Genomic DNA, 15,579 nt, shown 5'->3' on the forward strand with positions numbered 1-15,579 from the left:
GTAAATATTCCAGTATATGAAAACGGTTTTTGTATGTTTTTTTTAATATTTCAAGCAAATAAACCAGTTGTAGTGATGAAATGAAACTTCAAATTTGCCTTATGGACCAGTTTTTTTTTTTAACTCTGAGATGGCACTGAAAGCACACTGACTTTGATAAATTGCTTCATTTAAACTAACAGTGTCATCTAAAAGAATAAAAAAAATACAACTTGAGCATGAAGCAAAATTTAAGCTTCATCTTCCAACCACCGTTACAGTCGCTAAATTGTCACAGACTTGCAATATTCTGAAGTTAACCATGGTCACCAAATTATGATATTTCTGCCTGTTAACAGCTTTCAGCATTATACTCCAAAAACACAAGATCAATGCAAGGACAAGTGTATTAAGAAATTTCAAATTAGTCAAATAATCACTGTTGGGACAAGGTAGTTTTTATTTCATTTATGACAAATTGAAACAACTAAAGCATTTCACTTAAACAGGGTTGTAACTTAGTTTCAAGACCTGACAGAAAAAGTCACCTCATTCATCTTGCAAACAAGAGTCGAACAAAGTTTTCACCTCCACAAGGTAGTAAAGAGTAATAACAGTATTGTCACGTCCAACATTTTGGCAACAGTCTGCCAAGGTAAAAGTGTTGTTGATATTTAAGGAGTAGACAAACATACAACAGTAGTAAAAGCCCCTCTCGGGGGCTCATAGTTAGACAGTGTCAATCACACTGGTTCATCATATTTAAATTTATCAGAACGATCCAAAGAGCCAAATAGAAAGGACGCTACAAAAAGACAACTTTCACACCGGAGAACCAAGTTGTGTAATTTCTTATTCCTTTGACCGAATGTGTGGCTGGCTTGTGTGTTTTCAGGGCTGACTCTGGATATGTCTGCGCAGCTCTTGGGCTTTATCCCTCAGGTCCGGTCTGCTGTCTGACTGAAGCGTAGACAGGGACCGCTGCAGCTGCTCCCGACTTTTTACCGACACACAATCCCACTGTTCACTTTCTGTTATACACACACACGCGCACACACACACACGTGACAGTAAAACTATCAGTAATTTGAACATCAACTAGATAAATAATAAAATGAAAAAATATCTAGAAAATTGGCAAATATGAATAATTTTAATACAGCCCGATTTCATAATGAATACACTATTTCTGTTTTTTATAATGATGTTTGAATGGAAATTTGCATGGAAAAAAAAAAGACATCAGGCAACAATAAATAGGGCCTGCAGTCCCCGCCTCCGTCTTTGGCGGTCTTACCTCCAGTTCGCTTCACGATCAGCTCCACAACAGACAAGGCCTCCGTCCTCACAGATGAATAACTTTTGTTTTCTGTTAAAACAGGAACACCACACGCGCAGGTGACGTGGAAGCACACTCAAGAGTACGACAGTTATGTGATGTGTGAGCTTTACCTAACGGATGAGTGAGAGCAGCACAGGTGTCTGTCAAGATGCGAGACAGCGTGGTCACGTCGCTGCTGTTCTTCTCTAACAACAATAATCTGGCGGAGAAAAATGAACATTAATTTCATGTAACTGAAGGTAATTGAAAGTGATTCTGTTAGTCTTTACCCCTGGAAATAAGCCTTCATGCAGCGGAGAGTAGCAAGCTGCACCTTCCATGTGCTCAATTGCAGCTTCTCACACATGAGGCTGCACACCTCCATCTGGAAACGAGCTGTCACAAAAACACAAGTTCAATAAGGGTTTCGGTATATTGGTTGGGAAAAACACTGATCCTCCAATTTATTGTGGGGGATGTCAAATGTAGAGTAGTATCAACTCCTTAATTTGTCTATCCGTTTGTTTTTGTAATATATTTGTTGAATTGCAAAGAGACTTTTCGGTCGCCCAGTACGAAAACATTTTCAGATATCACAACTCGACTTACATTGAGTCTCTGGGTTCTTGGGCCAAGTCTTTCCCATGGTCTCAAAAGCACAGAGAACAACTTCAGTCTGCATCTCTTTCTCCTTGGTGGTGAGGTCAACCTCCTCCTCTCGTGACCTTGGTGACGCTGCGCCGCTCTCTGGACAACTCTGCCAAATTCAAACACTTGAAATGTCACGCCGAGGGGCTTCCTGCTCTCCCCCCAAAACAAGATGCAGCTGGAAGACATCAACGCTACCTTCTTTATCAGAGGGAAGAGGATGTCAGTCATGTCACGGAAGCGGTCTTCCTGGCTGCTCTGAAGAACGTCGCCGGCGCAGCTCAAGGCGGCCATTTTGTACACTAGACTCTCCTTACGACATTCCTTGAGGACCACCTCCAGCACCTCTGAGGTGGTGGGCTGCCCAGCGCAAGGCTTCTGTAGCTCTGTGCTACAGACAGTACAAACAGCAAAACAAAACAGGGTGACATATAAATAAAAGGTCTACACACCCCTGTGATATAAATAAACAAGGCCAACATAAATAATTTTTATCATTATTCCACCATTTGTTTTAAGTAAAATCATGACTGCAACAATGGTGAAAAGACAGACCTGCATTTGGAGACAACTGATCCAATGGCTTTCAGTAGTTCCTCCTAGAGAAAAACACAAAAGCCAAAGCACTTCTATCATTTTGTTTTCAACACTCTACTGTTATGTTCAGGGACACTACCTTGCCCGCCCACGTGCGTCCCGCCAAGCCCTGTATTAAGGCAGTCAGCACCAAACCCAGGTGTGGCGCCACCAACGAGCCAGTCTGTTCCTTGGCAACGGTTGCCATGGCAGCTGCGCCCTGAGCCTTCATCTTCCAAGACTGGGACTGCAGTGCCTTCTGGGTAATGGTGATGAGCTCCGTCATGTACAGTCGGATGCCTCCGAAACTTCCTGGTAGCCAAGAAGTAATTCGTCATGACCATGACCATATTGGGACTATCATTATTACTAACTATATATGAAGCCGCATGCTATGAATTTTCTTCAGGTTATTTCTTGTTTGTAACAAATTGATACTATCAATACAAGTGTTGTGAGAATATTGACGGTTTAAAGTCCATCATGTGGTAAATAAAGTATCTATCTAGAATTTACTTTTTTCCCCATTTTGTTTTGAGCTAATAATGTGTCAATTTGTGCACACAGTTTCAGAAATGTCTAGATTACCGTGTAGAAAAACAACACAAACGTTTCTCACCAGGGACATTGTCTTGCCACACTTCAGTCCACAGGGCGGCATCCTGACTCTCTCCTTTATCCTCTTCAGCGCTGGGCGCCTGATGCATGCCCAGGAAAGCCAGTGGCAGGGCCACTCCTGCGTGGGCCTTCAGCACATCGGGGCTATAGTGGCTGATGGCGTGTACAGTCATGGCGCAAGAGGACTTGAACACAGGTTCTGGAAATAAATCACGAGGCTTGGGTAATTTTGAACACGAATGCAAGTTGGTTTTATTGGCGCCTCACCTTCTTTTTCCAGGTACCAGGTGTTGAGCTTCAGCAGTAGCTTCTCCACGCTGCTGTCTTTAGCAGTCTAATGCAGTAAAACAAGAGGGCTTGTTAACACAGCCTCAGGCCTGATCAATTTAGCCTCTCTTGATGGGTACAAGCACCGTGTTTTTTGTCACATTAGATAAACTGTACCACTTGGTGTAAAGTATGACTAATACTGCTTTGCGGAATTCAAGATTCTTACCCTGACCAGATGGCCCAGAGCAAAGGCGAAGGCTTTCTGAACCACAGCGCTTCTGTCATGGATGCTACTGAGCAGAGCGCTCATGAGCTTACCTGAGAACACCACAAAGCATTAGAACCTCGCTTGCATAAGAAGAACAAAGCGACAAGAGTAGTTTGGCACCTGAGTATGGCGTGAGGTCTTGGGGACACTGCACGGTAAGGGAAATAATAACACTGGCACAACCTCCCTGGGAAAAGAGTTAATAAAAATGTGAGGACATCGGTGATACATAGCTCAGGTATTTGCAGAAAAAAAATATCATCTATTCCTTTATTTCTTTCTGTAATGTACTAAACTGCCTCAAGATGGCGCCAAAGTACTAATCTATGTAAATTAACTACTTTGGTACTTTAGTGTTTTTTAGGGTCATAACATTGTGGTTTATTCACAAGTTAAACCGTTAACATAGCTAATTCAACACCTTTTTTGCCAATTACTGAGGGTTACTCAATTTTCTCAGCAAGGCTCACTGCCTATCCCCATTACTGTATTCCAATTGAAGGATCGTATCAGTGAAGGTAACGTACCTTAGTGCCAAGCCCGACTCCACTCTTCAGGAGCTCACAAAGTCTGGGAACCAGCTCCCCCAGCACAGTAACGTCAAGGTGCTGCAAACACTGGACGCAACATACACACACACACACACAAGTGTGTTCGAATATATAGAAAAATATCACGTGATCTTGAACAACGCTGGCATTAAGTGACGCCAAGGTTGCAGGATCTCTTCGTAAACGTACTGGTTAATCTTCTGGTCTCTGTCTCAGAGTTTGGGCTTGACATAAATCATTTTGTGACATCCACATCTCAAAACTTTATTACCATATTAATGGTTTCCATCATTGGAGAGGACTTGGCAGCACTAAGCCTGGCAGCATCCATGGCACTCTATCAAAATGGGCAAAAACAAATGTTGAGGTTTCTTGTGCTACCCAACCTGTATGAGGAGTCTTAAGGAGGTCTGCTGTTACCTTTTCCTGCTCTGTGGCTCTGAGGCTGAGGTAGTTGAGGACCTGAGGTTCCATGGTGCTCAGGGCCTCCAGGAGGGCTGGGATGAGTCTGGAAGCGTGAGGCTTGAGTCGAGCACCGGCCGTCTTACTGATCTTTACTAGGGTCTGGATGCTGTTATGAAACAAAGGAAAACAATTTAAAATTGAAAGCTGTGCTACTTTTGTAAAACTACTTTTGTGCCAGGATGGCCGAGTGGTCTAAGGCGCCGCGTTCCGGACCCAGTCTCCCCAGGAGGCCTGGGTTCGAATCTGGAATTTCCCCATTGTGGGACTAATAAAGGGAATATTATTATTATTAACAGATTGAAGAAAAAAAAACGGACTGATATTACCTCAGCGAGCGAACCTCAGAGACATTGCTGACTATGCCCTTCTCCAGCAATGTGGGCAGAAGGGCTGCCACAGTTCTCTGGGCAGTAGAACCAGTCGACTCACACATACGCGTGCACACCTGTACGGAAAGTGAAGTCAGAATGAGTTCACGTTCCATCCAGACGTCTAAGAAGGGAGTGATTAAAAGCTTTACCTTACTGAGTGTTTTCAGTGTTAGATCTGCAGCCTTCCTCACAGATTCCTGAACGACAATAAAAAATTGCAGGGTCCGAAAAAGAGGAGGAAAAAAATCTGCATCATGTATGATTTGGAGTAGAGAACTACTTTTCAAATACAACCTTCTTCAGTGAAACTGGATCATTTCCAGCAGCACATTTGATGATTTCCCTGAGAAGAGTGCCTGGGAATATTGACTTATTTCGGTGTCATTTTACTCACCTTGATATCATCAAGAACTCTGAACAGAGTCTCCCACATTTCTGCCAAGTGATCGATGAGGTCATCAGCTTGACGGCCTCGAACCAAGTCGTTGAGGGCCAAACAGCTGTGAGGAAATTGATTTACTAAGATCCAAAACAGCGGGCACTAAGATGTTCACTCACTCTAACAGATTGTGCATGCTGTGTTGGCAGCAGGTGAAAAACTGTTAGAGACTAGCATATTCAAAGCGGAAGCCAAATCGAACATTTTGTGGAACAAAAATTAAGAAAAATCCACACGTTTTTAATCACTAACATGGCATACAAGGAACCGACCTGGACTCCCGTACTCTCCAGGTATTGCTGGTGAGGTTAGAAATGACATCATGTAGAATCTCCTTCAGATATTTGTCCACCTGTAACCGAGCCGCAGACATACACTTGAATGAACATGCCCACGCATCTGAGGATGTTTCTCCATTACGATTGACCTACCAAGGTCTTATCAGTGACTAAAGCATCCCAAATGCTGGTCATGGCCTGCCGAATGCTGAGGTTGGGGTCAAACTGGTAGCGGTAGAGTCGCGGCACAAGCTGCGGGAGAAATGGAGCCAGCTGCTCCCCGGCTTTGGTTGCAATCATGTGAAAGCCAAATGCAGCGCCCTGAAAAGAAGGAGAGCTCAGGTTGGAGGGGGAGGAGTACGAAAGGAGGCCCGCCTCCTATCTAGACATCTAAAACGTATGCTAAATTGCTGAAGTGATTTTCAATTGTTGGCTCTGACAGTATTGATAGAAGAAGGGATGGGCTAGTCACCTTTCGGGAGTTCCACATGGCGTGATGGTTGGCCAGGTTCATGAATTTGTACACGAGATCAGGCTGGTTCAGGTCACTTGCCAATGAGCAGAGCTCTTTGTATGTAGACAAGCTGTGGCTGTCGGGCACAACATTCAACTTAGAACACAATACATAAACTCATATGATGGAAATTATGTCCAACAAGAAAGTGTAATATCTACCCATCGGGTGTTTTGCCAATCCCCTCTCCTTGGAACACCTGCGTCTCTTCTGAAACGGCATGCTTTATTCTGTTTGGAGAGACGTTGATGCTCTTCAACCTGGAGCAGAACTGGCTATTTTGATTTTAATCCTCCCACCTTTTGCCAGTCATGAGTGTTTCCACCAGGGTGGACACCAGTTCCTGCTGGTCTGCCTCTCCACCCATCTCATAGACCAAGCCGAGGCCTTTAGACGCCACATCCTGACTCAACTCTAAATTAAGTAACAGATTTTTTTTTAATCTCCTGGTGGTCGAAAGCATACGATGGTGCAAAAAATGCCCGGTTGGTGCTAAAAACGGCAGGTTGAGTTAAACGCCTCTCACCATCTGGGTCTGAAAGAATTGATATGAATGCCACCTGGATCTCCTTCAAATGGGACTGGGGGAGAAAAGAAAACACGGAGATGCTAGTAAAGTTTCTATGAAGTGATTTGAAATGCCTGCAACGTTTCATACAAAAACGTGGACAAACGATTCAAGGAAAAATAACTTCTTTATTTTCAATATCCTGTTTTGCGCTAATGAGGAAAAAGATCACACACCTTGATTTCTTTGTGTTGACTGAGTTTCTTAACCAGAGAGAGAAGCCAGATGCAGGCGGCTTGCCGGACATGAGGATTCTGGCTCGGAATGTATTTCGACAACACAGAGTTGAGGACCCATGGAACCACGTCGTTGTTTTTGACATCTGACAATCAAAGCAAAGCATTCAGTTCATATTTCTCTCTCTCTCTTTCTCTCATCGATTTACAAATTTACAGTTGGTCACTTTCTTATGCAAATGATTGAAGAACCCTTCCAATTCTCAGAGTGTGAGTGTAGACTTCTTACTTGACGGTGGGCTGTACTGGTCTTCAGTGCAGGTCCATGGATCTCTTACAGCTCCGGAACTGGTACCCAAGGCAGCAGTGGTAATTGCTTCTCCCACTGTGAACTGCAACTCCACTTGCTTGGCCTTGCAAAACAAAAATGGGAGAAACCCAACAGAAAGGATTAACATTCCGGATCACTGTAAAGAGGTTTAGTAGGGAACCCAGTCCCAGTTATGAGGCACACCTCTACTGAGTCCATAAGTCCCTGGAGCAGCTTCTTTTGATAAGGGAAGTCACCATCTCCCACTGGTAAGTAGCCCAAAGTCTGGACTGACCTCTCCTTTATCTAGATCAAGTGGAGTGCAAAGACGCACAGAAAGGGCTAAGCCAGTTGTGATTGGGAGAAGAAGAGTGATTTTGGCAAGTTCAGAAACTTTACCTTCGCACTCTCCTTGCCAGAGGGAATGCGAGCAAGCAAGTTTTCTACAATGGACAGTTTGGTGAGGCCGTCCCCCTCTGCTGGGATCAGCAGGGCTCCATTCCGACCAATTTCTCCAAGAGCTGTACACGCTGCAATTGGCAATAATGCACTTCCGTTCTCCAGGAAGGAACCTGAATTGTAACACAAACACCTCAAGATAAAGAGAAAGGAACGATACACCAAATACAAAATTGCGTACACACCAACTGTCTTTGTCGCCATGGCAACAATGTCATCCTCTTCCTGAGAGGGGATGTGCTTCTGGGCAGGCTCACTGCTTGCAGCAGCCTTCTTTTTGCTCATGTACCTTCCCACCATGTAGCCAAGAGCCAAGATAGCACCATGCTGGGTCTCTGGGCTCTGCATTTTAAACAAAACCCATTTGCAGTTAGGCAGGGGTGTCTTCTGCATAACAAATCGTGAGAGAGGCTTACCCGGTTGTCTTTGGTAATCTTGACCAAGTTGTGCACGGCGGCCTGCAGATCGTTGCCCGTCATGGTGGAGACCACCACAGCGTACAGCTGGGCTGCAAGCTCCCTCATGTCCTCCTTATTTGTGTTCATCAGACTCTGAAGAGGGAAAATATACATTAGAAGATGAATATAAGTAGGTGTGTCATAATGATTACTTTAATTTCTGTGTGCAGATTGCCCATTAACACTGACCTTAATCCATTCAATTTTATCAACAAACTTGGGAGCCAGTTTCTCTGGGCAAACCGACACAACCTCCAAGAGACAGTACATGACTGGAATTCCTGTTTAGAGAAAGAATTTGAAATTGACATGCAATACCAAGATCTTACTTTGATGACTAAGACTGGTTACCGCCAACAGCAGACAGCAGTTGCTGCAGCAATTCCAAGTAGATGTGAACAGGATTGGATTCAGCTCCCTTGGATCCTGAAGATGGAGACTCAGAAGACAGAAGTGTGCGGACATAGTGGCCTATGGCTGGCGCGTCATCCTGCATGTTGGCAAGTCGCATGGACTGTGGCGTGGCACCTGCGCTGTACGCCAGACACATCCTCAGGTAGCGCATAATCTGAAGGAGGGGCGGCAAAATATGTGGACACAGCACTAGAGGCAGGAGTTTAAAGTCAAACTAAGTGATCGTGAATTACCTCTGCAAAGGCAGATGGGTTGAAAGGGATGGCTGAGGTTCCAACAATGTATTTAGCTGGAGTCTTGATTCTCTGAGATGCCTGATGATTATTTTTAAATCCAGAAAAGGACAAGAGTTTTAAAAATCTATCACTCCTGGAAGTGCAATTAAAAAAAAAACACGGACAGAGTCTCACCTTCTCGTGAATGTAGGCCACCATCTCCGGAAAGGATGGAATCGGTTTGGGTCCCTCCTTCTCTGGACTTTTAGTCGGAAAAGTCCTCAACACCTTCTGAGCCTCCCCGCACACCTCCTCGCGCCTAAAACGCAGAACAAAGCCATGTTCGGATAGGAAAACCACTCAAGATATTAAATGCCGACATAAAGAACATGTCCTGGCAGTGAGTCGTTTGTACTTACGGGTCTCCAGCAGCGAGCAGCAACAGGTATCTTGATGGCACATGATCAGGCCCAAACACTGTACTGGCAAACTTCATGGCAACCTGGCGAACTTGGACTTCAGGCTACAAAACAAAATTATAATAATAAACATTATTTGCCAACTAATTGTTTCCTCAAAATGAGGTCTTTGCTCTATCAGACGCCATGCATAATTTGATTTCGGAATGAATCATCCACTTGAATGAATAACTTGTCCTTGTCCCCATAGTGAAAAAAGATGGCCCTAGTAGGCTGTTGTAATTAATTGAAAATATATAAACACTGATCAAAAATACGGAATGAATGAATGAATCTGTACATAAAATGTAGGAAAGCCCCTGTTGTCTTTTTATCTAGCAAAATGATAGAATTTCACCAAGCACAGCGATTGCCCTGCTTACACTCACCTTCACAATGTATGCGGCCACCAATGCCTCCATCAGGTTTAGTAGTGCCCCCTGTAGATTGGCGTAGGCTCCAACCATCATTGACAAAGCCTCCTGGATGGCAAGACGAACATCAGGCTCCTCCTGAAAACATACACGCATAATTTAAGAATCATATTTCACATTGTGCTGCCATATGCATAGTGGAGAAGTCTGCTTATCTCACCTTGCACATAGACTCAAAAAATTGCTGCACAAGCGCAATATCCTTTGTGAAGAGCTGTGGCATACGACTAAGGATAAAAAAAAAAAAGGAAAATTAGAAATCCCGATAGCTGGGTTTCTAAAAAAAAAAAAAAATTAATTAATTTAAAAAAAAGGTGTACTATTACTACCTAGAGAGCTTTCCAACAGCAGAATATGCAACACATAGCAATTTCGGATCCTGTAAACATGTTGACATTTAGGAGTTTTATAAAAAAAAAAAGGTAGTGCATAATTCTAATGAAATTGTAGGATTTACCTCTTTGTATTCATTAATTAGCTTAGTAAGGCCATTCAGCAGCATGAGGCCTAAAGGCTTATTTGTGTCAGGGCACCTGAAACACAGAAAGCTCAATGATTAAAAATGTGTTCATCATTAAATGTGATTAGTCTATCTAGAGGACGGGTGTTTAGTTCTTACACCATACAGATGTGATGGACAAACTGCAAGGTGAGAGACAGCAATTTGTTGTTTGTGTTGGCACCAAACAAACCATCGTAAACAACCTATGAAGGAGATCAAAAGGGAGATAGATAAAAGTCAGTGGAGAAGAATTATATGCCCACAAATCAAAACTAGCAAAGGATTTATTTTGTGGACTAAGGTGTCCATCAAACGCAACCTGGATATTAGCTGGGAAGCACTCTGCAGCAAGACGTGAGCGTAAAAGATGCGGCAGGATCTTTAACTTGACTCTCGTGCTCACTGGTTCATGTTTTAGATCATGCTTCATTGTGCCACCCTGAAAAAACATGACACACTAGTGTAAATTTTGTACATGATTCCAACACCAAATGACAATTGGTGAGAATTTCAGCAAGCTCACAAACCTTAGTTTTGAGAGGAACATCCCCCAGGTACACCTTGTACATCTTGTTAATTATTAAGGGGTTATTCCAATCGACAATGCTGCAAGACAAAAACCAATGACGTGGATAAACCTTTTGACTTGGAACACATCTGTCAAAAATGTGAGCTATCGTATGTGGCATTTTTAGTTTACCAGGTGCGCATCTGACTTACAACTCAAATCACCTACCTCTGTTTGCTCTTGAGCTCCAGATCAGCTGCAGTGGCCACACTGTGTCGCGTGTCGCTGGACGCCACCACCAGGTGCACCACCGTCTCCACTTCTGGCACTTGCTTTGCCTCAATGAACTTCACGATACCAAGCTTACACTGTAGAGAGCAAACACACAATGAAGCTTAACACAAACGTCAGGAAGGGAGAATGCCTGATCCAGCAACTATAAATGACTGGACCTGCTCTAGCTGCTCAGAGGTCCACTGAGCCTCTCCAATGACCCTCTTGGCGGCATAGATATTCATCCCTGGGGGGGCCTGGGGGAGGCTCTGCCCGGATGCAGCTGCAGCAGCCCCATCAGCAGAACCGCCTTGGGAGGACGGTGCAGGGCGAGTGGGAGACTCATTCAGCACAAACCTAAAGAGACAGCAAGTCAATAGCTTTGATACATTACCAACGATTGCCCTCACGCTCTTATATAAGTGGAACTAATGTGCTACATTTTTAAAAGTCAGACCCCTGGGACAACAACTCACCCATAAGGCATCAGCAAGACGTCCAACATGAACTCCAGCAAGAGCTGCACTGTCTTTGGCCGCTCACTTAAGTTAAAAGGAGAAGCGTTCTTGGAGGCGTCTGCTGGATATTTCATATGGTAAAGAGTAGGAATCAGCAGGTGCATTAGGCTAAGAGAGAATGGAGAAGAGATGCAAAATAATAATTCAGTCAGGAGAGGGGAGGGGGAAAAAAGCTTTAGGTCAAATAAAGAGGATTGATACAAGCAGTGCGCTTCGTCATCTCGTGAAAAGCTTCATGCATATACAGTGGATGTTCCAGGTCCGAATGCCCCTGAAGTCATACTATTTATTTGGCATGTTGAAATTTGTGATAACATGTTGGCTGAAAAGCCAGCAACTGAGGGTTGCATGCAAACAAACAAGTGCAGTTGTCTAATAGTCGTGAGTTCGTGTGTTGGAAAAAAATAATCCAAAATAAATAGGAGCGTTACCAGCATCGGAATTCCACTGCATAAGTAGAGCAAATTTTCTTTTTAAAAAATATCATGTCTTACCTGTCCTGCTGAGGTTGTGGCTTGCCTTCCATTGCCGTTAGAAGGGTGGGGGCCAGCTCACACTGCTTTCCCACTTCCAGGCGAGGGTAACCCATTTTTATGTAGATGATTGTGAAATTCTAAACGGGAGGGGGAAAAAAAAAAGAGATCAAACTACCAGCACATGCAGTACAATGCCTGTATTTCAGAACGAGAGACACCATACCGTAACAAAGGAGGCTGCTGCAGGGTCTTGGTACTGAACCAGTAAAGTTTCTACTGGTAGCTGAATCTTTGGTCTGCTTTTTATTCTCTTGTTCAGGTGGACTAGCAACTCCATAACCTTAGCGCAAGAGACAATATCCAAAATGCTGTTACTTTAAATACATCTCATTGAATTGTGCTACCCCACTGCAAAGTCTATTCATTCAGTTTCTATAGCGCTCGTCCGCTTCAGGGTCATGGGTGAGCTGATGCGTAACTCAGCAGACTTGGGTGAGCCACAGCCATGTCTTAAGGTCCTATTCTCTCTGAATTGTTCGCATTTTTTAAATTTTGGTCCATAGTTTTGACACCTTATCTGCCAACTACCAATGAAGAAGAACGAGGAGAAATTTGTGCAACGGTGCAGAGGTGACTGAAAGCGTTGCTTAAATTTGTTAAAATGAATGGCCAGTCGTCTCTGTGCAACTTTCAATAAAACTAAATTGCACAAAAATCAAAATGAGCCAATTTGCAGAGTTTGGTTTTGGTGAGGTCAAATGAAGGATATATTTGTATCCATTTAAGTATGAGCATGTAGAAGATTTCTAGTAGTACAAAAATGTCATTCTTTGTCAGCTGTTCTAAGATCATAAACGCAAAGCCATGAACTTCCTCTTTTATTAAATCTATTAGATGTGTGCTTTACATTGTGGCATTTGCCTTTCCAAATCTGTCTGGATTAAAATGATTTTGACTGTGGAAAAGGACTAACTCAAGGATACAATACTCAGAGAGAAAAAGCCTTCTTACTTTCTTCCGCACACCTTCCTGAACACTGGAGAGTTTAAGGAGAACAGGGGGGAGAAATTTGGAGATAATGTCCTGAAGCTGATCATCTGTCTCTGCATGGCCCAGGCGCAGAAACACCCGCTCCAGTTGATCTGTAAAAAATGACTTTGTTAATTCCTTTTGTTGGAGGGAAAAAGCAGAGCCATCCATCAGAGTGATCCCTAACTGTGTGGGTCAATTTAGCACTTTCATTTTAATTGGTCAGGAAAATTTTAATTTACTTATCTTTGTTCATCTATTTACAGTGGCTTTAAAAAGTCTGCAAACCCCCCTGTATCAGATGCCAGGTTTTCCCATATCATAGAGGCCAAGCTAAATCATTTGATAATGTTTCTCTCCATTAACCAGTACAATAACGCAATTGAAAATTAAATATTTTCAAGAAATTAAATAAAAACAAACCCCTGCAATGTGTTTGCACAAGTGCGCCCACTTTCTTTCAACCCATTCACGATCCAGCCGAGTAAAATAAATAAATAAATAAATGGACCATTGACGTCTTTAAATTTAATGTTCTTCCATTGCATGTCTGAAGGTACAATTTTTCCATTCATACAAGATAATAGATTTGTGTTCGTCCAATTAAACAAGCCCAAATTTCACACAGAGTAAGTCATTATTGGAGCAAATTGAGAGCAGATCATCATTATTTCAGCCCAGTGTGAGTGTGTACACTCGGGCAACCACATTTTTCAGACATTTACTTTGACTTGCCCTCTTGAAAATGTTTTTTTTTTTCAATTGAGGACTTGCACAAGTTCCAAGTGACATTAATGGTGGAAAAAACTTTTTAAATTATTCATCTATGTCTTACTTTGTATATCACAAAATACTGAAATGTGAAGAGGGGACAACAGACTTTTCAATTTTTTTTATGTGTTGGGACATTTTTCTACTGTAAGTAAAGGTTGAGAAGGCAACCGACATGGTGCCAGCATTCAACAGGTAGCCCCAGAGGACCACATGAGTAGCCCTCAGGCCTGTTCTAAAAATAGCTCCTGATTGATAGTACACTGGTTTTCTAGGAATGTTGTAGAAGTGATTATATGTGAACACTAGCTGCGATTTGTAGAAATAAAGCATTACATATTGATATTTATCCATCTTCTAATTATTGTGAGAAATTGTCACCATCATCAGTGTCTTCACATAAGTAGTATTCATTCCCTAATTAAATAACATAACAATATTAGAGGTAATACGAGCAAATCGGATAATGGATGGATGTTTTTTAATAAGTGGGTATTAATATGATTGCCCTTAGTATTAGTCAATAGAAGTAGATGTCACTTTCAGAAACGTTGGTGACCTGTGAGCTGCATGAATCATTTTGACATCTATCTGCTCAGCACTTCACTGCTGAATAAGACATTGGGTGTCATCAGCAAACCAGTTTACACAACCAGCTTCCTCCCGAGTCGACGAAAACAAAATTATTTATCCAGCGGTATAGAGCTCTAAAATACATGTTGTGTTGATATTCCGGTCCTGTCAGATGCTATGTATGTGAGCCCATTTGCCAGCCCAGCCTGCTGTTTCTTGGCATGGCTCCCCGAGCAGCGACAGCTCACACCAACCACGCATTTCCATATTTTTCTCACATTCGTCGAAGCTTGCCCACTCACGACACTGTGTGCGAATGCGCGTAAATGCCACACATCGCCATTTATTAAATCCCCATCCCGTTATATCACACAAGCAATGTGTATTAAAAACGTTCGTGGCACATTCAATTTGACCATGACTGGGCAAACGGCCTTGTGACGATAGTTAGCTAGCAAGTGCTAAGTAGCATGCTAACACTTTTGGATTTATCTCTAATCGCGCTGTTACCTTAACCGTCTAAATTGGACCGGAGGCTAATATGAAGCGTTTTCATACTAAGGTAACCCTTAGATAACCATAAAAAGTCAATTAAATGAAATGTGGATCACTATTAACGCACACAGAAACTTACTGAGTTCATCCTGGGCAGCCATGTTTGCAGAGGGTCATTAGCGACCACTACCGATCACCGAGTGTATCCGCACCCACAACTGCGTATGCGCTCAAACAGGTCACAGAACTGCACTTTGCATATCGTACTTAAATTAAAAGTATTCCAAATAATTTCATTCTTTTGGTCACCTCTGCAGATAAGAAGTCATTGTGTATCATACATATACAGGACCTTGCCCAACACAATGTCCGAGCAGCAGTGAGTGTCAACCAACACTTTGCTGCTCTTACTATAATGGTTAATGATAATGCCATCATCTTTGCTTTTGCTTTTGTGTGCTAACTGAGAGTCAATTTCTGTCTCATGATTGCCTTTTATTTAGTTTGTTTATGCTTGCATTATGAGCATGTTGGGCATTTTATTTCATGAAACAATGACTGTGGATGGTATGATAAGCATTGACTTCTCAGCCAAATTAATTGCTACGGTGTGGAAGTAATTATTTTGATTGACATTGTCCATA

At 42.8% G+C, this 15,579-nt stretch overlaps 1 protein-coding gene across 1 annotated transcript; it reads right to left on the minus strand.

Moving 5' to 3' along the window:
* Positions 1–415: 415 nt before the first annotated feature.
* On the minus strand, positions 416–15,213 carry ecpas (Ecm29 proteasome adaptor and scaffold). The gene is made up of 49 exons (XM_088303351.1): positions 15,075–15,213; positions 13,079–13,209; positions 12,291–12,407; positions 12,086–12,204; positions 11,550–11,699; positions 11,253–11,430; positions 11,029–11,168; positions 10,820–10,898; positions 10,612–10,731; positions 10,410–10,495; positions 10,248–10,323; positions 10,120–10,169; positions 9,951–10,017; positions 9,746–9,868; positions 9,318–9,421; positions 9,094–9,217; positions 8,917–8,997; positions 8,621–8,837; positions 8,459–8,550; positions 8,228–8,362; positions 7,997–8,153; positions 7,752–7,924; positions 7,557–7,658; positions 7,332–7,455; positions 7,043–7,188; positions 6,825–6,879; positions 6,598–6,712; positions 6,460–6,528; positions 6,257–6,374; positions 5,938–6,105; positions 5,779–5,858; positions 5,462–5,567; positions 5,217–5,264; positions 5,023–5,141; positions 4,652–4,802; positions 4,503–4,568; positions 4,208–4,297; positions 3,801–3,867; positions 3,639–3,730; positions 3,410–3,476; positions 3,144–3,341; positions 2,625–2,836; positions 2,504–2,547; positions 2,147–2,339; positions 1,910–2,057; positions 1,591–1,696; positions 1,432–1,520; positions 1,277–1,348; positions 416–1,010 (listed from the first exon to the last, which is right to left on the minus strand). The coding sequence occupies exons 1-49, from the start codon at positions 15,094–15,096 to the stop codon at positions 871–873; spliced, it is 5,526 nt and encodes a 1,841-aa protein (XP_088159477.1). The 5' UTR covers positions 15,097–15,213; the 3' UTR covers positions 416–870.
* Between the last annotated feature and the right edge of the window lie 366 nt (positions 15,214–15,579).

This window comes from Idiotropiscis lumnitzeri, chromosome 8, assembly GCF_059441095.1.
Source record: "Idiotropiscis lumnitzeri isolate Australia: NSW breed Sydney's pygmy pipehorse chromosome 8, RoL_Ilum_1.0, whole genome shotgun sequence".
Taxonomy (NCBI): domain Eukaryota; kingdom Metazoa; phylum Chordata; class Actinopteri; order Syngnathiformes; family Syngnathidae; genus Idiotropiscis; species Idiotropiscis lumnitzeri.